The following is a 25224-nucleotide window of genomic DNA, read 5'->3' as shown; positions in this document are numbered from 1 at the left end:
ACATTTTTACCGAAGAGATACTTTATATTCATTTTTGTTAACTCATTTATGCCTAGCGTCTATAAAAAGGCCTTGGCAAACAGAGAAGACCCAGATGAGACGCCGCATGGTGCGGCGTCCCATCAGGGTCTGCGCTGTTTGCTCAAAGGAATTTCTGTAAGAAATATTCTTAATATAGAAATAAATATATTAGACATCCCTAATTTTGGAAATAAATTGATCCAATTTAGAAGGATGGGAGAGTCCATTAGGCATAAATGGGTTACTTAAGCAAACGCTTATAAGTAAATTTTTTTTCCTTTAATGGTTATCATACAACATGGGAGCATTAGCCTTGTCGACTATATGTGAAACTAGACGAAAATGATTTTTTGTTCCTATAGTGGCTTGAATCCAGTCTGATTTGAAACCGAACGGTTTACAATTCAATTTGATTGTAAAGAGCAAATAAAACACACGGAGCGCTCATAAACTACACAGTAAAATGTAATTTATCCTGGAAACCAATCGTGACTTTGTTTAATGGGCTGTGAATCCCCTCTGTTGTTGGTCGGCTAATATTCTTGCCCCAGATTGTTGAGGATAGGCATCCAGTTATTACTGCTATCAGAATGGCAGAACTCAAAATCATCATATTCTGTCCGTCGTTTGTCATTCACGAGTGACAGTTGAAACAACACATTGGTACCAGTCATCACTAACACAATTTAAAACATACACTTATTGTGGCATTATTGGTGTCTAGGGATAGGTTAAATAACTTTTTTAGCAAATATTCATAATTCAATTATACCAGGAGTACTTGATAACCTTAACATGTACAACTGAGCAGGGCAGTTTTCGCGGTAATGGTTGATATGTTTCAAATAGCATCTAAATTATTCGTTGGGAACAAAGCATACCTGTCATTATTTTTTAAACGTGTTGTCCTGTGAAGAAACACTTGTTCCAGTCGATAAGTATTTTTGAAATCGTCAATTTATTTTCTATTTCGATACACACGGGGGATTTGGTTTAATGTAAAACCAATCTTCAAAACAGTGATAAGTTACTGTTCGCAACTCTTTAAGATTTCTGTCGCCCATCTAAGTCTCTTGATAATTTTCACCCAGATGTTTAATGGCCAATACAACCGCGACGAGAGCTGTTGCGCTCCGCTACATAGACGTTACAAATAACTTAAGTGTTTAGAGCAGATCTCTTAAATGCTGCGTTATTGCTCATGTCTTTCAATAATGATTTCTGTATCACATTTAGAGAATTTGCTTTTATACACAGGCAGTGGGGTTGGGGTGGGGGGTAGCAACTTATACCGAGTGCACGTGTTATCATAATGAATGTTTTGTACAAGGCTTTGTTTTTGCAAATTTTGCAAGAAATAAATAGATGTATAAGAGACACTAGGCCACAACAAAATAGATGTAAATAACTATTTTCTCTGCCCTTATTATTTCATTAAATTTAATGTGTGACAGTAGAAACATTACTGTGGAACAAGTCATTTGGAATTTTAAAGTAAAGAAAAAAGACGGGATATGACAGTACACTACGTCTAGCGCGAGTTCTGCCTTCCGCCGCGCATCACCTTGATTCAGCCTAGCCTGGCAACTTCTTTCGCCATTGCGATTCACCGTGGGACACCGTAAAACGCAGCGATGTCGCCGTGGCAAAGCGCGGTGACAGGCTCGATCAATATGCTGATAAGAATTCGAGCGCGGGCGTTATCGGGCAATAAATCTCACGGTAGACCACCGCGGCCTAAGTAATTTGCAAGTAATTACAGGTTCACGTGAACAAACATGTACATTTAGATATATTTTTAGCTCACATGAGCACAACGTCCGTCGTCCGTCGTGTGGAGTCAACATTTTACCTTGTGAACACTCTAGAGGCCACATTTATTGTCTGATCTTCATGTAACTTGGTCAGAACATTTGTCCCATTGATACCTCGAATGAGTTCGAAACTGGGTCATGCTGGGTCAAAAACTAGGTCACTATGTCAAACAAAGAAAAACCTTGTGAACACTGTAGAAGTTACATTTGATGCCCACTCTTCATGTTACTTTGTCAAATTTTTTGTCTAAATGATATGTTGGTTGAGTTCAAAAATGGTTCCGATCCGTTGAAAAACATGGCGGCCAGTAGGCGGGGCAGTATTCCTAATATGGCTATAGAGAAACGTTGTGAACACTCTAGAAGCCACATTGTTGCCCAATCATCATGAAACTTGGTCAAAACATTGTTTTTATTGATATCTCAGACGAGTTCGAAAATGGTCCAGATCGGTGAAAAAACATGGCCGCCAGAGGGCGGGGCAGTTTTCTCTATATGTATATAGTGAAAACATGTGACCACTCTAGAAGTCACAATTTTGGTTCAATCTCATGTGAACATGTGTTTTCTGGATATGACGGTTGAGTTCGAAAATGGTTTGGATCGGTAAAAAATATGACCGCTAGGGGGGGGGGTCATTTTCCTTTTTTTCTAAACATCGATTTTATAGATATCTCGAACGAGTTCGAAAATGGTCATGATGGGTGGAAAAACATCGCCGCAAGGGGGTGGGGCAGTTTTCTCTATATGTATACAGTGCAAACATGTGAACAGTCTAGAAGACAAATTTTTTGCCCAATCTTCATGAAATTTGGTCAGAACATTTGTTTCCTCGATACAACAGTTGAGTTCGAAAATGTTTGAATCGGTAAAAAAACATCGTCGCCAGGGGGTCTTTTCCCTCATATTTATATAGTCAAAAAGCTTGTGAACACTCTAGACGGCACATGCTTGCCTACTCATCATGAAATTTTGTCAAAACATTAGTTATGTGGATGTCTCGGACGAGTTTGAAAATGGTCGTGATAATTGGAAAAAACATGGCCGCCAGGGAGTGGGGCAGTTTTCTTTATATGTATTGTAACACTTCCCTTGTAAGTGTTTACTTTGTTATTATTCTTACAATAATGATTCTTTAAATTACAAAATTTAATATCTTTTAAATTCATTAATGATAGTTAATAACTTATGAATTCATTAATAATATATGAGGTATATTTTCATTTTACGATAATTCTTAAGAAATGAAATGAATGCTTTAAACTCTCTGTAAGTGTGGATGCATAGTTTACATCAGTAGTCAGTGCTTGATCTCTTCTGACCAATGCTTATCTTTACCTGGATTATGAGAATAGCAGTGCTCTCATTTGATTGGATGTTTATCTAGGCATATAGCAATATATGCTAGCTACATCTCAGAATCAGGGGACTGGCAATAGTTGGCCTTTCCCATAAGAACTTATCACCCGAAACATCTGGGTAAACAAGTAAAAGACTAATGTTAGACCCCCTGACTCTAAGTTGAAAGAATTAGTCCACTAATTGAAAGATTGGGGTAAGTGAATTACTAACCTGCCAGACCTGTTTAATGTAGCAACTGTTAGTTTTATAATGGAGGTGTTCAATTCGAAATTTCACTTAGTAAAAGTGACATAGTGTTATTTTGCTCTAAATGAAAATATTGAATTAGTGATTTATTGTGTTTCACTAACTGGGAATGTTAAGTTAGTGATGTTAGTTTAGTTCTTTTAGCTAAGTGCGATTATTTACTAAGTGATGGTTAAGGCAAAGTGACTTAGTATTGTTTTTCTCTAAGTAAAAATATTGAGTTAGTGATTTAATAAAGAACAGGACTTTATGCAACAAAAAGTTAGTGTTTTGAATAAGTGATGAGTGAACATAGTGAATTTATCAAATGACAAATGTCAGCTAGTCTGTTAATTAAAGTGACTTAGTGTGTTGTGGTCAACGCAATTTATAAGTGATTAATCAAAGCCGAAGAAATGGATTTAAACTGCTTGTTTTCTTTAAGTGTCTTACATTAGACTTAAGTGAATTTTACAATGAAAGTGAGTTCTTAATTATTTGTTTAGTGAAAGTGAAGTTTGTGACTGAATTCAATTATAGTGATCACGGGTGTTTATTTGTCCTACGCCTGTATAGGCGTTTGCCTCATACTGAACACAAACTGTTGACCAAGTTTAGATATGAAAGTGTATAATTGTTTTCGAAACCTTGGTTTAACTATGATTAACATTTGAAAGTTTATGAACTGTATTTCTATATGAATTGTTTGTATTGTTTGCATTATTGCTTAAGTATAAATGATGAATGTTTAGAAAGAATAAAAATAGTTTAGTCACATTGTTGTTGATTTTTCTTGTGCCTCAAGCTAGGCTCAGACGAGCCCCAGTAGCTTTCCTCGTCATAGTATGTGATAAATAAATATTATTTAAACTTATTGACTTCATTTTAATTTGAAAGCCGGCATGACGGCTGAAACGCTTCAGTTTATAGTGAAAACATGTGAACAGTCTAGAAGACACTTTTTTTGCCAAATCTTCATGAACTTTGGACATATCTTAGAAGAGTTCAAAAATGGTTCAGGTCTGTAAAAAAACATGGCCGCCAGGGGGCCATTTGTTGTTCATTCTTCATGAAACTTGGTTTGAACATTTGGTCCATTGATATCTTGGGCTGCAAAGAACAGGTCATTTCTTTTTATCTCAGGTGAGCGACTTTGGGCCTTTTAGGCCGTCTTGTTTAATTTGTATTTAATACTTCATGTTAAAATACTCATGTGTTCCACTCTTATATGTTATATTTACCCTCTTCACAAAATCATTTGACTTGTTTTACATCGAGAATGAAAATAAATTGCGTTTCATGCTTCATGTTTTGTTTCAAATGTTTCTGCTTGAAATTTCATGTGTTGTTTTTATTTACATATTTGTTTTTGTTAGCATTTCAAAAATGCGTGCTCTTTCGTGTACCTATATAGCTCGCCACCAATTTGAATAAAAGATATTTCATGTAATATGATATCATACTATTTTAGAGATTTCCTGTTTCTATTGTGACATGTTTTGCTTAGAATACATATGTATATACGAGACATCGTCAGTAAGTATTCATTTCAGTGATACCGCATTAAGTGTTCACAACTTTGACAGTGTACATATATATTTTTGAATTATCTTATGAATTATAACATTTCAATACAATACTTAAACCAAAAAATGTACATGATTAATCACTATCATAATATTTTTTAAATATGAATTGTAATAAAAAACATATGTTAACAATTGGTTACTCGCCAACATGATAAACTGATTTCGATGTTTTAAAAACGTGAACGGACATCTTTATATTGTGATATTAAATGAATCAATGTTTATCACAATATTCCTTCGATAACGTTTTTTTCTTAAAAGTATGTGACAAAATGAACTTGTTACTAAATAAAACGGGTATATACATAGTCACTCGCCAACATAACAACTGATTAGTTTTCATTAAAATATCGCTGAATCAATTACTTACTGCCGAAGTCTCGAATGTATATTCGAATTAATATATGTACGAATAGAAACAGAAAATCACTAAAATAGTCTAGTATCAAATTGCATGTTCATTTAACATGTTTATACAACTATAAATTTAATGGACAGGTAATCACCGCGAAAACCGTGAGATCGATTTCCCGATAACGTCCGCGGTGCTCATCCACTGTCACCGCGATCTATCACGATGAACTCACCTTCATACCACGGCGATTGTCCACGCTGACGAAACATTGTCAACGATGGGACTGTGTTTTAGGCAGAAATCGCGCTAGACGTATTGTATAAGGAGTTTATTATTTGCAGATAGTGATGGCCTGACGACTTTCAATATTCATTTTGACTTAATTATTGTGTTTAACGTCATCAGCGCATCTATTAAAATTTGCCTAATACGTAATCAAATGACACCTAGTATATATAAATCGTCCTAACGACTGGGTTGCTGAATTATACGGAACATATTCGTAGTCTTTTTCGTGAAAGGTTTAGTCGAGAATTACCGCCAGCATACGATTATTCATTGTTTTTGACCTTGTAATAAAGTTGGTACACTCGTGAACTTTTGTTTCGTGTTGAAACTATGATTATGAATAAGTAACGTTGCGCACTTGTGTCGAGATCACGAGTACATATAATGCCCCAAATAGTGCCAGATTGGCACCGTCGATACCAATAGGCAGTGAAACGTTTGGAGCCCACGCCCCAGGTCCCTTTTTACTGCTTTTGACCCAGAGTGGTAACGCACTGCGTTATATTTTACTCCAGTCTGATTACCCGTATAAACATCTTGAAAAGGAAGTAACAAGCAAAACAATACGGTTTTGCAAATAATAAATGAATCATTTGGTAAGGGAATGTCAATTCTTTATTCCGAACTGTATAATGATATACAATAATTAGCTTTGCCAAATAATTGGATTATGCTACATAAAAAAGAAACACAATCGTCAGGGCCCCATGGGGCTCCTAAAAGTTGCGGGCCGATAGGCAGTTGCCTTCTCTGCCTAATGAGTAATGCGGGGCTAGCCCAAAGATACATACAGTAAGAGTGAAAATGAGAAGTCGTGAAGCGTTCTTCACATTTTAAATTGAATTCCCTCGGTTAACTTACGATTCTGACTTGTACAGCAATTACAGTTTAATGAACGTCTAGCTTGAATGTGAATGGCAAATAATTTCATGAAGGAGGATCGAAGAATAATTAAAATTAAAATTATTGAAATATACCATATTTTAGAACGTTTGCATTAATTATATTATTCATATTGCAGGGCTCGCTTCATTAAGAAATCTTTATGTTAAAGTTGTTATTTATACTTCATGTGAATAAAAATGATTCAGATGAGATTGATGGCAAACTTTCAAATGAACCATCTTTTCTCAAGAATTTAACTAAAAGCAAACTGTGTGCTTTGTTTTGCACAGAAATCAGACTAGTTATTTGATGATCCATGTTACCAAATTAAATATATTTAAAGTAAGTATTGGAGGAAGAGTTTTATATATAAAAAATCGTGTTACAAATCATTTAATTTTTAGAAAGCCCCAACGATTCTGTGTTCTATTCTTTGTTTATGCGTAACCTAGACAATATGTTTTGTTCAGCAACAACATTTGTTTTGTTCTGCAAAAACTACAAGAAAATGTGTCGTCATCGGCATAAAAGTGTTCGTTAATGCCTGTATATATATTTTATTGATCATTCGTTGTTTACGTTCCTTTTAAGGTCAAAGATAAAAAAGTACTGTGGACATTAAAATTGTATGTATTTGCTGTTTAGATGTACACAAATTGTTCGGTCGAGTAATAAAGGATTACATTTATTAAATTTATCAAATTGAAGTGTCTGTTGCAAATTTCTTTTCGTATGCGTGTGATTAATTAAATGTTGTGTTAATTGCACGATCGAGATTTTTTCTCAACGTGTTTCACTTTTCCATAACAGTGGATTTGTTACACCAATAGCTTTATTTTAACAATTTACACATTAGAAGATAAATCTTGTTTGCATTGAAAATATCGCCTGTCACCCTGTTGCATTACGTTGATACAGAATGTCTATCACTTTGTGCGTTCGTATGTGTAGTAGATTCCTATGGAGTGCATCAGGAATTTCTTGTACGGCAATAGCACCGTAAGGCTGGTTAGTTCGCAATTTATATTCTGCATAAATATTTGTGAGACTAATTAAATTTTGTGGTTCAAAGGTTAGCATTTTAACTCGTTAAAATTATCTCGATGCTCATTGGAGAAATAGTACGTAGGCAATCAAGCGTCAAATTGGCAACAGTAAAATATAACGAGCATATTGACACAGAATAAGGAATAAGGATCTCGCGCAATAAGGCCCGTGATTGAGAAAAGACGAGGGCGTTAAAGAATCATGTAACTATTGACAAGAATATACGAATAGTTATGTCGGTTTCGATTTTATCAATCGGTTTCATAAGCGTATGTTTATATGCATTGTGTTTGTGCAATGTGCTTAACATTAAGTATTACATGAAAGAAAATTCAGTACTAAGGAATACATACAGACGAATAACAAACGAAGGACGAATCGTCTGTGTCGCCGAATGTACGAAAGATCCTTGGTGTCTATCTGCTGTATACGATGAGGGGCTACGAACCTGCGACCTTTCGTCCTACTCGCCGGATGAGACAATGTCTGGAACAGAAACACAATCTGGGTCAAGGACATACTACCAGGATGCTCAAGGTATATGTTGCCTGTTATATAACTTTAAAGTGTAGTTATTTAAATTGATGTCTAGTGTCGGTCGATTGGACGGACGATATCGTATAGTTAATGTAATAAAAAGGAAAACTAAACTGTAGCATTAAATAAACACAGATTGATTACACATAAAGGCACAGTTAAACTTCAACAGCGCAAGCAGGCGAGAAACCATATCCCAATATTTTTCAATTTTGGCAAGGGGCATATCAACACATCAGACATATACAGAAAACGCTCATTAGCATGGATTGAATGTTTATATATTGTGTTTGCTATTATGTAACAGAGTTGACAGCCGTCAGAGGAATTAAAGCCTGGCAGTCATCCATATTTGAAGACGCAAGTGAATCCTACCCAGGATCCCTCGCCATTGACCGATCCTTTGGCACCACGTTTCCAGAATGCTTTCACACCCTGAAAGCTTCTGGAAACTACCTGATCGTAGAACTTGAAATGACGTCCAATATGTCGCATGTTGACATCTTGTTCCGGTCAGAACTCCCCGAATATGCGATTGGTAAGTTTTTAGCTCACTTTAGCACATTGTGCTTATGGTGAGCTTTTGTGATCGCCTTTTGTCCGTCGTTCGTTGTGTGTCGTCAACATTTGCCTTGTTTACACTCTACAGGCCACATTTAATGTCTTATCTTCATGAAACTTGGTCAGAATAGTTGTCCCAATTATATCTTGGACGAGTTAGAAAGTGGTTCCGGTTTAGAAACATGGCCGCCCGGGGCATGTTTCCTTAGATGGCTATGTTAACCTTGTTAAAAGTCACATTTATAGTCCAATCTTCATGAAACTTGGTTGAACATTTGTTCTAATGATATCTTTTATGAGTTTGGGAATTGTATCGGTCTGTTCAAAAACATGAGGGCGGCGCATTTTTCCTAATATGGCTATAGTTAAAACTTGTTGATTCTCTAGAAGTCAGATTTATGATCCAATCTTTATGAAACTTGGTCTGAAAATTTGTTCTAATAATAACTCGGCCGAGTTTAAAAATGGTATTGGTTCATGGAATAATATGGCGGCCAGAAATTGTTTGCTTATATGACATTAATAACACCTTTGGAAATCCTAGTGCATGAAACGTATCCAGAATATTTGTTCTAATGATATATTGGCCGAGTTAAAAAATAGAATTGTTCCTTATATGGCTTTAGTAAAACCTTTATTTAACGCTCGAAAAAACACATGTATGGTCAAATCTTTTTGGAACTTGTTGAAAACATTTGTTTTAATGATAGCTCGGAGTTTGAAAATGGTTATGGTACGTCGAAAATATTTCCGGCAGATGGAGGGGCATTTTTAGTTATATTGCAAATTTAAGACATTGTTAACACTCTAGGCGTCACATTTTTCGTCCAATTTCCATGAAACTGGGTCGGAACATCTGTTCTAATGTTATCTGGGCTGAACTCAAACATAGTTTCCATCCGTTGAATAACATGGCCGCCAGGGAGCTTGGCATTTGTCCTAATATGGCTATAAAAACCCCGTAACTCTCTACTTGATATTTTGGCTAAGTTTGAAAATGGTTTCAGAAACATCTCAACATATGTAGAGAGCAGTTCAGTTCCCTGAAGTCTCAGGTTATAATTATTTAACTTAATTGTTTCTTAAGGGATTTTAAGTATATATCGAAAATAAAACGTATGAACTTGTTTATCTGATGTAGCAAACACGCTTTGAGATCTTATTATTGTTACTGTTGATTGTATATCTTGAAGTTTTTATTTAATAAACTAGTGAGGAATAGCAAAATAACCGTGCTGGTGGCTCACAGTCTGGCAGAGTTCGATACCTACCAAGCACATCTCTGCGGTCATTACGACGGCCCACCCACTTACCCGTATCTGCCAGGAAGAGTCAAATGCGCTCCACATACCACTGGAAAATACGTGAAGTTTATTCAAAACATCGACGAATATCTGAATATTTGTGAGGTTTCTTTTTATTCTTAAATGTAAATGTATTTGTTAAAAATCACTCAGCAAACCTCTCTGTCCGTTAATAAATTGCCCCTCAACTAATGCATTCTGCATAATTTTGTACACTCATCATATATTGTTTGATTGTGTTTTTTTTCCGCCTACATAATCATATTGGTGTGTTTCAAATGTACGTGAATCGTATATGATTGAAGAGATCTATTAAAATAAAAGCACAGCTGTCCACGTCTGTTTTAACAATGAATGAATATTTGCGAAAGGGCTGCTTGCTTTATTGATAATGAGATTATTCAATGCTCCTAACATACTTGTTCCAAAAATCAAAATAGCTTTAAACGATGTCAAATGCAAATAATTTTGAAGCCATTTCTGCTAATTTAAATACGTAACCTACTCATAACGCAAGTTTTCGTTGCTTTTTCGATGTATATTCATTAAGATGACACACAATTGGTGATTAGTGGTGGTGTTTTGTCAAACAAATATAATAAGGATCTGTATCATTTCGATTGTTTAACAATAGGTCGTTTCACATGATTTCGATTGGATTTACGAATATTATTTTGCATATTGGCTCATGTTTGTTCTTTAAAAAATCTTTATTTGCATTCCAATATGCCATTTTATCATTGGAAACTGCGATGTCAGGAACACCAATTTTCGTTTCAAAATTCCGCGTCTTTACTGAGTTATTCGTTTTGACAAAGGTACAGTTATATCTATCAATATGTAGCACTCACCCCTATGTATCAAAATAATCATTCGTTTTGCAAACAATCTTTGAGAATGTCTTTGTCTCTTTATTGCACCAAAGTTATTATCAAATTATAAAGCTGTTATTTAAACATGATGGCATTGTTAAATAAATTATCTCGACATTTCTTACAAATAAAACGGTTGCATCATGTCTTTTATTTGCTCTATATAATATGAATAACGAACATGAATATGAATAATTCAATACAAAAGAGCGAATACAGATAAATATGTTTTGACCGATCATTACATTCTATAACTGAACCATAACTAGATTCACTACGTTCATTAACCAAGTTTCAGTTTCATATCATATGATGATTTTGAACCCTTGCAGAATACATTTAAGAATGTAACCATCCTTATTATTTCATTTTGTATTGTCTGTCAATAAACAGTAAGTATATGGCTATCTTACGCGCAAAAGCGGCGATCGCTTGGTTTCATCTGGCTCCGTACTATTGGTAATGCAATCGCAACCACTCGGTATATTCCGCTTTGCTGAATTTTATAATGACATGGATATTGACATCGGATCCCAATTTTCTCTGAACAGTTGGTAATCTATTCTGGTTTGCACAGCGCACTTTAAAAGTTATTTAACATGCAAACAGATTCGAAAGTGTTTTGACAGTTTTTAAGTTACAGTAAAATAATATTAATTAAAGGATAGTATACACCTGTAGTGGATCACAAAGTATTATATTTAGTAGCAACGTAGATTTGTGCTTTTGACTATGAAAAAAGTCAATTTTTATGTAATTCAGTTCAGCTCATTTTGCAAATTAGAAATTAGCTTGTATCAGAACATTTAGACTTACTGCTGAATTCATTAAATTGAAACTGACAATTGTTTTTTAGGACTTTGAAATTATACTATTTGGAAACTTTGCATACAAATTCAATACCATCTTATAATTATTATTGTTTAAAAAGAAAAACATTGGAATACACTTTATAAAAAAGAATTTGTTCTCAATTTATTGTTGTGTCGTTGTTTGGAGATATTGTGTTGTGGTTACGAGTTACGCTATATTTTTTTTTATTTTTGACGGAATGGATGGGAAAAAGTTCTTCAAAATTGAATCAAATGCCAGAATGAAGATACCGAAAAATAATTGTTATAAGAGAAGCCATTGATTTCGGTACTTATAAACACAGAACAAAGAAGGATCATGACATAAAAGCAGGTTTCTGTCCTGCATGTGCAGATTTAATTTTACTTTGCTTATATTTATTGACTTCAGTAACTGCTAACCCTAGGGTTTGAGAATCAACATTATTTATGATAGTTCAGATGCTAATTTAAAGTGGCAGTGGACAGCGGTTCGAATATGCAGAATCTGTTATTACTAGACATCGACTTCCAATTTGCACAAAATGTACATTCCATATATCAAAATCCTCAGGCTCTTTTTGTAGACACCATGAGATATATAATGACCCATTCATATCATGACCTTTCTCAGTTGTCTTTCTTTGTCAAAGCCCCTGGGAATGGTTTACTTGCCAACATAAAATACGTCCTGCTGATAAAACGTTGTTTTTTTACCATACTTTGATCAATATTAAGAGATGTTTCGGGAATATTTACAAACACAGATTCTTTGTATTAGATTTGAGGCTTGACCCTGTGTACATGTTGCTATAAGTGGAATTACAATCTTGATTTTTTTTCGTATTTTGTTATTCATTTGTTTACGTACATATGCCTCACACAAAAAAACTGCAGTATCATTCTGTCAGCTAGTTAACTCGCTTCTAAAACGAACACAAATCAATGTTCATATATATCGTTTCTTAAATTATGTATGCATATCGGTGATTGCCTTATTCAAGTTGAACTATATAGGTTTGATTTTTGTTGAACTTATCGGTGACAGGTCAGCTAAATGTGCCATGACAATTGTCATTGGAGCTGACTAACGGAATAGGTCAAAGCAATAACCTTTATTCCACGTAGATCAGTGAACAGAATAATTATATACGTTTTTTTTTAAGCATGAATACTCAATGAGGCAACTCCAGTGCGTCAACATGATGGGCATTTAAATTCAGTACAAGGTCCTTAAATGACCCGTGACCAATTGCCACATAAAATGGACAATACATACGAATTATGATTAATGTAAAAAGAATTCATATAATTTTACAATTTTGGTTATCGCTATCTAGACGCGCGCATCATAAATATGTTCGGTGCTCTTAAACTGTCTTCAAATTAATCAGTTGTCTTGACTAAAAAACTTCAATTTTCACTTCGAAATTGATACACATAAAACGTTTTAATTATGATGATATTTATTTTCAACAAAACAAATAGCAAATAAAAAAGCCTGACGATGCAATTTGATAAATTACTCGTAATTCGAACAATAAATGTTTACAAACACTGTAATCGACACATGGCAGCTGACGTGGCAAAAGTTAGGCACAATCATATGTCTATTCAAGATATGAAAAAATGCCGATATCCGCATTAACTTTTTAAATCTCATTTTAATATAAGCATATGTCTAGGACAAATGTGTCATATTCGCTCAATCTGCATATGAATAAAACCAACCTATAATGCAATTCAGACTGATGCGTATTACCCACAAAAAGGATTTGTTTTATTGATGACTGAGCGACAGATCCGTTGTGTTTGCTAGTCGTGTCATATGCGTCGATGGTACTATCGATAGTTTTTATACTCCCATAAATATAGATTTCTTACGCCCTAACCATTGACGGAAACATTGACTTAGGACATATCGATACTTCATAACCTCATATTCGTGTACCATGCGCGAGTCTTTCATATACTAGTAAGTAACACAATACTGGACAAAACATCCAACACATCATGACTCATAACAATGATAAAATACCCACATACAAAGGTTTTCGCACACGACTGGTCGTGTTTCTTAATAGTGGATTCGTTGTATCTGTATCATGACGAGTTCCGCCGCCGGCTGATGTATATGTCCCTGGAAAATGCTTTAATTTTTGCCGATACACGTACAATTAATCCGATGTCGGGCGATCGCCGGGCGATAACCGTTCGTTGATCGACCGATCTTTTTTCGATCTCAACTCGATTCCTTCCCGGGCCCGACGTCGGGTAAAATTTTAGGTGAGAGTTAATATTAATTTAGACGCCGCCCGATGCTAAAATATGACCCGATGTCAGTGCGATCATCGGCCGGACGCCAGCCCGATGAGCGTCAAAATACGTCGTCAGCTGATCGGACGGTAATCGGTCTCTATTTGTGACTGAGGTATTATAAAGGAGTAAAGTGTAAAAAACTTTTGAGAATTGATAGTAAGAGTACCTAACCTTTCATAGAGGAGGTTGTTCAGGTATAGTACGCACCGAAATTATTACAGAGCTCAAACTGAATTTTGAAAACTTCTGTTGATAGGTTTTTTAACAAATTAGAAAAAGGTATATTCACCTACACATATAATATCGATATAATCAGAAACTAACTGATATATTTCAATTATTAAATTCCGGGAATTTTGAAAATAAATGTGTGAATGTGCAATGAAATTTCTTAGTTATGATATATTTGTTGACAATTTCTTAAACATAAGACTGTACATGCCGCATTTCAATGCGTCACTGAAAGTATGCTATTTTCTACAAAAATGCACTGATCAATTTATATTTAATTTTTGATATTAAATGATCATAATGGAATCTTAATACGAACAATCAAATTCATGGAAATATATCAACTATTGTTGTACCAATTTTTATGATTTGAAGTAAATACAAAGAAATCATGCCATTGTGTTGTCATTTATGTCTCCACAGAAATTAAAAATCCAAACACAAATTATGGTACTCAAAAGTATATAAAGGAGGTGAATAACGATGGCGATGTAATAATCATCAACCCAATCAAGGTCGGTCCCCCTCTCTTTATATAACAGTTTCCGAAAGTTAATGGATTCGGTCCATAAAAATCGCATTCGATTGATCAGCACCAAACGTGACCAAATATTGAAAAACAATATCATAATGAGTAAACAAATTAAACGTCAATCAATTATAATAAGTATTATTTATGTTGCCTGAACATTCATTTAATCTTTTAAAACAAAATGTTATATTTTTGTTTTGAACTTTTATATAAAATGTACTCCTCAAATATCAAGCAGGAACAATTTCTAAGGAAAAGTAGTTGACTCATTTTGGAAAAGTGGTGACATCAAAGACATTTATCTTGATGTCAGACGGCGGACATCATTGATAAGATTGATAACCACTTGCAAATGGTTGAGGCATACACTATGCAGTCATTCAGTAGTATGTGTTGTGATTATAAAAGATTTTTAAACAGGTTTTATTGTGGCAAGTTAGGTTAGAAAATTGTTTCGGTGGTTTCAAAAAACCTTTGTCCAAAATGTGAACAATTGGATAATACATATCAACAATTTATCACATCTTTTGATAAGAACAAAAAACTATTTGGTTAAAAAGCAAAGTTGTTTTGGCAGTTGTGTTTTGTTTTCAAAAATAATGCATTTATGCTGCAGATATTTTTGTGCATTTTTATTACAAACAGCTTGACAGTTGTTTTCATGTGATAAATTTTCCAATTTCTTGCGTGTGTTGACTATTATATTTGTACAGATGTGCACACATTTGTAACTCTGAAAACGATCAACTGTCATGCTCATCTCTGGATCTTAAAGCCGAAAAACAATTTGTGGCTACAAGAATTTTCATTTTCTTTTGCTAATAATACTTTATTAAACTACTGTCATTATGTCACCTTTATCCAAAATATAGCTGTGTAGCAATTGGTAACAGATGTCTATTTCAAGAAAAAATTTAGACACACACATACTACTTATGACGCATTTATTTATATTATCAGAGCCGGAAGCCACCATGAACATGGGTATGACCTAACGACTTGTATTTAGGGAGACGACCGGTAGCAGCTACATTGTAATTATGCTATCCTGGAACGTTCAGGGTCTTGTTTCAAAACTAGAGGACAGTGATTTTTCAAACTTTATACATTAATATGAAATTTTAATATTTACAGATAATTGGAATGATAAGTCTAATAATGTCTACATATTGACAAGGGGGGGGGGGGATATTTTACTATAAATCAGCCTATCATGATAAAATTGAAGTTCTAAATATAAAAGACAAAGGCATTATTTGGTGTAAACTCTCTTAATCTGTTTTCGGCTTTGAAAATGATGTATACACTTGTTGTTGCTATATATCACCAGTTGACTCTTGTGTACGGTAATGTTAATGCCATACCACACAATTTTGATTTATTTAGCACCTTATCAAACGATATAAAATGTATAGCCAACTCAGTGATGTTCTTTTTACGGGAGATTTTAACGCACGCATAGGTCCAAGGTTAGATCTGGTAGATACTTTAAATCTCGACCGCTATGTTAACATGCCTGAGTCTGATTTACCTATTGATATTTTACCGCAACGATTATCGGTGGATATGCACATGAATACGTTTGGACATAAACTTCTTACGCTTTGTAAACAAAATAGTGTTTTTATTGCTAATGGGCGTTTAAAACCAGGGCTTAATACATGTTATGATTTATGTAAAAACACTGTCTGTGCAAGTACTGTTGACTATTTGATCGTAAACTTCAACATGTACACGCGTATAAGCACTATGAATGTACTTGATTTGACTGATTTTTCTGATCACTGCCCGATTGAATTTACTTTGTGCTAAATGTACATCAATAAGTCAATGGCACAGGTTTATTAAAGAAAGATTGGTAACAAAATAATGTAGTTTTTTAAACATGCTTAAGAAGGTAGAAGACACATTGTCGACGAAAAAACAAACACATTGCTATTGGACCGTTACACTATTTATAGATGCTTTATCGATTACTACAAATGTATTTGTAATATCTCTTCTCAGCTCAACGGTAAAACTATTCACGCAGGTAACCAGCGCAAAGTTTAATGTGTGAAGTAATAATTGTTGTTTAACGAAGAATATAAAATAAACAAAAACGAGTTTATGAATGTAAAAGCATTTATATACACTATCCATGTGAAGCTAACAAGATAAGATTGTTAAATTAATGAATTTAATTTTGCCGCATCAAAGGGAGACAAAACGTTTTAATTGCAATAAAGTAAAGCATACATTAGCTAAGCTGAGCAGAACAATCCAAAATATGTTTCGCGATATAAAAATAAATACAAATTATTTTTGTCCAAACAGTAATTATATCAACATTGATCAATTTTTAAACTATCATCGAATATAGCACATAGCAGTACATTTGATATTAATGACACATATGACCTGAATTTGTTACCTTCAAGTGAAACGCTCGATTGTGCATTTACTGTTCAAGAAGTAAGAAACACAATGTCTAGCATGAAGCGTAATACAATATGTGACTTGTTTAGCAATGTAGCCTTTAATGAATCTAATGATTTGATCGCACAACACTTTCCTTAAATTTTTTATTACATTTTCGATCTTGGTATTTATCCCGAATCTTGGTGTACAGGTGCAATTTTACCAATTTTTAATAAGATGACAAGAGAAAGCCTTCCAATAACAGAAGAATAACATATAATTTCTATTATATTTCATTTATGTCTACGAAACCGAATCAACTGTTGGTTTGAGGTAGAAACTATGTTTAATCCCTTTCAAATCGGTTTTAGAGACAAACGTAGTACAACCGATTGTATTTGTATCTTATATATCATTATACAAAAGGTTGATTTGCAAAAACATAAGCTATATTGTGCTTTTATTGATTTTGAATGGCCTTTAAAGTTTTGATACAGTTATCCACGAAGCATTATGTAAATAATTAATTTGTTTAAACCTAATTATTTTAGCTCAATTGCATCGAAAGCCTAAGGCTTATATAAATGCCCTCGAGTCCGTTTCCTGGGCCTAGAACCAGTTCTTGGTGTCTTTCAGGGAGATCTAAAGAACGCTCCCACGTTGGGGATCGAACCCGTTACCTCCCGGTCGCTATGCGGACACCATATCCATTACACCACGGTGACCTTGTGAACACCAAAACAATTGTATTTAAAATTTACACATATTATTTGTTATGATTGCCATATTTTCTCATCTTTAATTTGTATTATCGTATGATTTCCTGTCTTGGCCATATTTCTTTTGTACTTGGCTAAAGGCGTACTGCCAGATTGCCAATAATCTTTGAAATTTGAATTTTTATATCTGCCGAAACAACAAACCCTTTCTTTCACAAAACAACGTTAATATCCCTTGCTTTATGTTAATACTACTTTGGTTAGTGACAAGGGCCACCATGGATCTTTTAGTAACACAAGCAGGCTTGAATTCGCAAAACATCACCGCAAAGATATTAGCATGCAAATCATAAAATAGTTTCTGTGATTTTTCAATAAATAATAATTATTCAAGTGTTATGTTTAGCATTTAATTTAATGACACACATTAAAAAAGGTTCATTGATTTCACGCGCATAGAATACTTGATTCGTATTTGACTGCCGATACATTTGATCGAGATTCAGTCATTCTTAACCATGAGTCATGATGAAGATTTTCGTTTGAATCTCGAAAACTAATTTGTAAGAGAAACTCATTTGATATATTATTAATACCACATTGTTTTCAAAAGCTTTGTCTTGTGTATGAACAAATAAAAAGGCCAAACATGCGATATACATAAAATGGCGCATTATAAACAATAATGTAACCTTGCTAGGTGTACGTTTAAAAACATGCGAAACTACAGCTTTGTTTAAATCACTCGTTATCATTTGGTAAACGGCGGCGTGAAAAAATCAATTATTTAATACATTTATATAATCAACACATCACTTGCAAAATCGACAGTCTACTACGTGAATATCGATACGCAGGTAATAAACTACGATTATTACACAATAGTTTAGCCAATAGGTTTACATCCTGGCTGACCGCTTCTTGGGTTTCTTTGACGCCTTTCCTGGAAGTTTCACCTCCGTCAACATCGCGGGCATGGCAATGGACAGCGCGGGCTTTACCCTGCTCACCTCGGATACCAGTCTAGAGGTACCCGTGCTGTGTCGGGAAATGCTCAGACCGATTGTCTCGTTGCTCTTCACCCGTAGAGCATTCACTGGGTCTGTCCAAAATATACGGTAACAACTTTTGTCTTATCATCATTATATCTATTATTTTCATGATCATCCTTGTTCAACTTTGTCATTATAATCGTCCCGATGAGTAATAATATTATCATCAAAATAATTATCATGGGCAGCATCCTCAACTACGTAGTCTTAGCTGTCATTATTATTCTACTCAATATTACCACAATCCTTATTGCCACTATAACGAGTATCATCAGCATCAGCATCAGCTGGTGATAGTAATACACTAACAACTTTGTTATAGTATATTATTTAGAATGACATTATTTCCTACTGATGAATCTTGCGAATGGTTTATGCTTAGTCTTCGTTTTTTAATATGCAATATATAAATATAAACGATATGCCTGTGATGGGTAAAATACATTCTTAATTATGATTGTAATCATATTGAATGGCTTCAAGCTCTTTATAACGGACGGATAATACTTGCAATCGCGTACCAACAGACCGGCTACTTGGGCTTTGAGCGATGTACTCGTCTACCTTTCCCTTATTGAGAATATTTTCGTGATAGGATTTGATCTGTAGCCACTCCTTCCGCTCTCGGATCTTCCTCTCCCTTTCCGCCTCCACCACCTCACGCACCGCCATCGACAACTTCCTATAATGGGTAAACGAGCAAACTCAAGCCTAGCTCATATCATTATAATTATTATAGAGAAGCGACTAAAACTACATTCACATGAACGGAATCGAGAACATAGGAATACCGTAAGAAGAATGGAATTCTAGAAACTTTAACAACAAAAAAACATTTCCTTTGTTGCCTTCCTGACAACGTTTACAGCCAACCAATCAAGTGTATACATTTTTCATTTACCCTAGTATTGCACCATACATATATCTAAGGAGAAGTAGAAAATAAACATGTTCCGTCGATTTTCACTTATGCATTGTACTTCGGAAAAGTATTCAGGTTATTCACCGCCATAGAAACTTGCTGTGTGAGAGAATGGGGACAGCTCAGATAATGACATTTTAACGAGAATAGAAATATGATGAAAAAAAAAAAGATTTAGGAAATATAGAATAAATGCTAGTCATAAAGCAATCAACTGATCGGAAAAACTTATTCAAATTATTTAAGGAAAAATAAAGTGATGTGGTGCCTCTCTGAAACGTATTGTACATTTTCAATGCATCGCATTTGTACGTTGAAATAAAGTGTAATTTTTATTGCAATTCAATTAAATTGTTTACATATTATTGTTATGCTTCATTTGTATCATACAGCTTCTACATCTAAATATTTTAATCGAGATTTGTGACAATCGATTCAGATTTTTTTGAAATCGTCCTACTTACAAAAAAGTTAAAGTGTTATATAACTGTAATACCTGTAATTGATGACATTTTTATTGAATCCTTTCCCAGACACTGAGTTTGCTAATGCATCGACCTCGTATGGCTTCAAGTTGACTCCTATCTTCCTAATCTGCTCTACAAAATCTTTCCTCGGCATCTCTAACGAGGCGTTCTTGTCAAACGACTTCATAAGTTCCAAGGGCCGCAATCCAAGAAGGCGCAGATATTCGATTATGCGCAGCATTGGGTTTAGTTCTCTACCTTTTTTGACAGAAGCGTATGCATTTCGCATATTTTTGTAATAATAATAAAGAATAACGTTAATAATTGTTCGGCCAGCGGGACCGCTTGCGAAGTTGTCCCGCGAGGTTCAAAGAGCGGCGACGCAGAATTGCTGTCAACCGAACGTTGTTCATAAAACACTTAAGTCCTTTATTTTATCCTGTATTGTATTTAATTGTTTGATTTATTTCAACAAAGGCATATTTCTATGGTAATAATTTGTGTGTACATTTTAATAACATTTTTTTGCAAGACGCCGAATATATGTCTCTGTAGAGACCACACAGCATTCAAATTGTATGTTAATGCATGTAAATCTTTATAAAAAATAATACATATTCCTATATAAGCCTTACCCACGCGCTGTCCCAATTTGTCATGTGTGGCTACGATGCCGCCATGTTTGAAAGTAAATTCCCTACGACGACTAATGGTTGCAGCTAGCAGATCCGCCTCGGCTATCACAGGTATGTCCTGTAACAACAAATACTTTATTATATAATCTGTACGCGATTTCTCAATTGCATATGGCTATGAAAGATTAAGGAAGTACGTCGCTAGTCTTAAACGTAATACATATACTCATGTTCGATTATGTTTCTTGGTTTAGATTGAATATAAATCACTAAATTCACGAAGTGTTCTTGCTAATCAAATGCATGTGAATGCTTACATGTGAATATTTGATAGGCTTCGTAGCAACAGCAGCAACATATATAGACATCCAAATTATCCTATTTATAAGAAATACAAAATATGAAATATTTCATAAAACAATGACGAACGAAATTGAACCAGCTATGGTTTAACAAAAGGCCCCACCGATAGATCTAAATTTGCAATCACACTGCCAGTAGTTGCCACCGCTTCAAGAATATCCATCGCACCTGTTGTAGTAATTGTATTGCGGCCGACCTGAAAATAAAGATCCAAATCATCAGAACAATGATTCAAAAATGCAAAACCCCATTGATCTGAAAATGTGAACCCAAATCACTCATTAGATACAATCAAGTCGACGTCAAATCCCTCGTTACGGTTAAATAACGACAGCGTATTGACTAATGTAAAGCGTAGCATTGAAATGGTTGTATACCATGCTATATAATTATTATGTGTATATGCAAATAGGTACAGTTTTATTGCATGTGCATTATATGCAAACAACGGTTACATGTTGCTGATCAATATCGTACATATTGATTCGCATTCCCACTAAAGCTTTTGACATACCCACAGATTTCGCAGGGTTGAGTTGGACCGCAACCCTTCAGCCAGCAGCAAGGCACAGCGCCAGTTGAGTCTGTTGTTAGCAAGGTCAAGGTCGAGGAGCCCAGTGTTCCGTTTCAGGCACTTACATAGCGCCACTGTTCCTTCATACCCTAAACCGTTCCAGGATATGTTCAGATTCGAAACAGTATTGTTCAACTGAAACAAATGCAATATATTCCGATAAGATAGGCAGCATTTTAATAATAAAATGCATACATATGAAAATGTATGCAGGGCAACTATTCATTGAACGAACATATTTTATAGCATCAAGCTAAAATAGTGATTCATTCTGAATCGCTCAAAAGTCAACCATAACTATTTTAAACATGTCGCTCGTTCGTCTTCAACATGCATATCGTTAACATAACCACCATTCAGACACCAATGTAATAAAAGTCATTAAAATCGCTATAAAAGCCATAATGCAAATCATTGGACAATTGTAAAGAAAATTGTTAAACCTTTTATTCAAATCATATTTACCATCAATGCACGGAATATGGCTACTGCGCCTTTTCCTCGGATCTTGTTCCAGCTGAGGTTCAGAGAGACCAAGGTATTGTTTCTCGCTACAAAATTGATATTGAAAGAAATAATAGTTTAATCAAAACCGGTATAATAAGAATAGGTTCCTTTTTTTTAAATTTTCGTTTAATTGTCCTGCCTTTCACGTCGACTTTGTATAATAACACTTTCACAGTCAGCTGACTGAACGAATTATAAATCTTAATTGAATTATATTGAATGTAAGGTACATTGCTGTTTTTCTCTTTTCCAGAAACTCGAATACATATATTTGATATGGCAAATAAAAACACATAAGTATATAAGAACTAACACATGACAACGCTATATTCACTTAACTGATAACACTTTTCTATGAATCTCCTTTTACATAATTGCTTACTTAAATTTATTTCCAAAGTATTGCAGGCGTTAAAGCTTACCGAGAGAGGATCCAAGCATAAGGCCCGCCTGTTCTTCCAAGGTGTTATAGCTGAGATCCAGGTGTGTGATACTAGTGTTGTTCTGTTAATTCATAACTAAATATATTATACAAGTTCTTAAACTTGTTCTAAGGTCAGACATAATACAACTTCAATTAAAATGGAATTGTGTCATCATGTTTTTCTTTCAGTTTTCTTTTTCAATAAGACCATGTAAATGGTCATAGTTGTATTATTAAAGTGCAGTTAATAAATTAAATTGAAAAGCTTATTTGGAACTTTTTAAATAGTTCATATGGGTAATTTTTAAATTTATTAATATGTTCATAGGACAGGACATTTTTATTACAACACGAAAGCCTGTACAGCTTGGGACTGGCCGTTTGTTAGACATCTTCAGACAGCCATCGACAGAAACGTTCGAAAGGGTGCACGGGCAGAGTAAAATGTCCCTTGATTGAAGGATAACATTAGACATTTTTAGACAACAATAACGATCAGTATATAAATAACACACAAATACATATAATGTGTCCGGATAAGTTTACTTACCCCTATACCAGTCGTCAGATACCAAGCACATTTATCGTCAAGTTGGTTTCCTTTAAAATTGAAATAAATGACATCAATATGTCAGACATAATAAACGCTGAACATTGTTTTTAACGTTGGGAATATCGGATTATTCTTCAATTAAAGTGCATTCACGGGATTTTGTATATAGTTACCATGCTAGATAAACATGTAGGCCACTGATATATAATAATACTGCGCTGAGTCAGATTTCCAGTGTCCAAATGTGGCGAATTTGCAAAAGGATAACAAGGCCGAATTTGTGTCTTTCCATACAAAGTGTTATGTTTATTTTTATACATTTGAAGACCCGGATGTAACAAAACACATCAATAAGACCTTATAAATCAATCTCGAAAACATCATTCATGTTATTTATCAATAATGTATGTGCGCTGCGAGTTGACAAAATTAAAACAAAACATACCTTTTTACATAAAAATCATTCGAATACGTTCCGTAGAAACGTTGGTACCGCATTGATGCGTACGAGATTAATGTATACCTGACAGGTTAAGCTGGACTATGTTGTCTGTGATGACCATCACATGACCAATCAGCTGTGAGCCTTTTACGCCGATGTTGTTATTTGATAAGTTCTGGAAAGGAGATATAATTTAAAAAAATTAATGTCTAACATTTAATTGTATTTAAATAGGTCTCACATATAAATACATATATGCGCTTTCATCGTACAAACGTTTCAACCACTACGAGAACTGGACTGAACAACATTTAATGCATTAAACATGCAAATAAAATAAAACGCTGTGCAAAGAAGTAGGTTTTTAATACTCTGAATGGGTAAATATAATACAATATATTATTCGTATAAGACAAAAAAAAGAGGAAAAGGATGTCAATTTACTGACCACGTTTGTGATTGTGAAGTTATTTATCAGCATTTTTGATACGTGTTTCATGCCTGCGTCACCGATGTCAGCGCTGTCAAGTGTCAGTTCTTCAACTCTTAGATTGCCCTGCAAAGTATATAGTAAACGTTGGGTACGTCAAAATAGTATCATGATGTTCGTTCTTTTGAGAACAAGGATCATACTAAAGATGTAATGTGTTTGTGCTAGGTTGATCTGTTGATCTGTACCAAGTGTCACTAACGAGTATGTTTAATATATTCTCAAATAATCAATTTATCATTTATATTTAAAATTGTTAAAACGTGCAAAACGAGAAATGTTTCTACACCAGAGACATGACAAGGAAAGGAAGGTATGATCCCGTCCGCTTATTAAATGGTTTATGAAACAAAATCAAAATGAAACTTTGGGGCCTGAAAATCATTTTCTGCCTCAAAACAAAATCTATCCTCACAATATCACAATCTAAGGAACATAACAATACAATAAGACTATTGATTAGTAACCAAGCCGACACAGGAGCACATATAAAATACATTATAAACATATGATATGTTCTGCTTACTCGAAATGCTGCACATATTGGAGGGATTGCATTGGGGCCAAGACTATTGCTTAGTAACCAAGCCGACACAGGAACACATATAAAATACATTACATACATATGATATGTTCTGCTCACCCGATATGCTGCACATATTTGAGGGAATGCATTGGGGCCAAGACTATTGCTTAGTAACCAAGCCGACACAGGAGCACATATAAACTACATTACATACATATTATATGTTCTGCTTACCCGATATGCTGCACATATTGGAGGGATTGCATTTGGACCCAGTGACCTGTTGCGAATGGAGAGAGTTCTTGTAGACAAAGCGTTGATAATGCACCTCTGGGGAGGAGTAGCCGAATCTTGACAGGCCTTATAATAGGTCATCAT

The 25224-nt window shown here is 34.6% G+C and overlaps 1 protein-coding gene across 1 annotated transcript; it reads right to left on the bottom strand.

The window, feature by feature from the left end:
• Positions 1-18790: 18790 nt before the first annotated feature.
• LOC127849831 (leucine-rich repeat-containing protein 74A-like) lies at positions 18791-25224 on the bottom strand. The gene is made up of 10 exons (XM_052382583.1): positions 25081-25224; positions 24279-24386; positions 22834-22915; positions 22370-22455; positions 21845-22039; positions 21434-21526; positions 20968-21085; positions 20362-20590; positions 19465-19625; positions 18791-18993 (listed from the first exon to the last, which is right to left on the bottom strand). Exons 1-10 carry the CDS (start codon positions 25222-25224, stop codon positions 18791-18793), a joined length of 1419 nt encoding a protein of 472 aa, XP_052238543.1.

The sequence above is a fragment of the Dreissena polymorpha genome, chromosome 11 (genome assembly GCF_020536995.1).
Source record: "Dreissena polymorpha isolate Duluth1 chromosome 11, UMN_Dpol_1.0, whole genome shotgun sequence".
In the NCBI taxonomy this organism is placed as follows: Eukaryota; Metazoa; Mollusca; class Bivalvia; order Myida; family Dreissenidae; genus Dreissena; species Dreissena polymorpha.
Note: the sequence above shows the minus strand (reverse complement) of the source record. Positions and strands in the feature narration are given on the sequence as shown.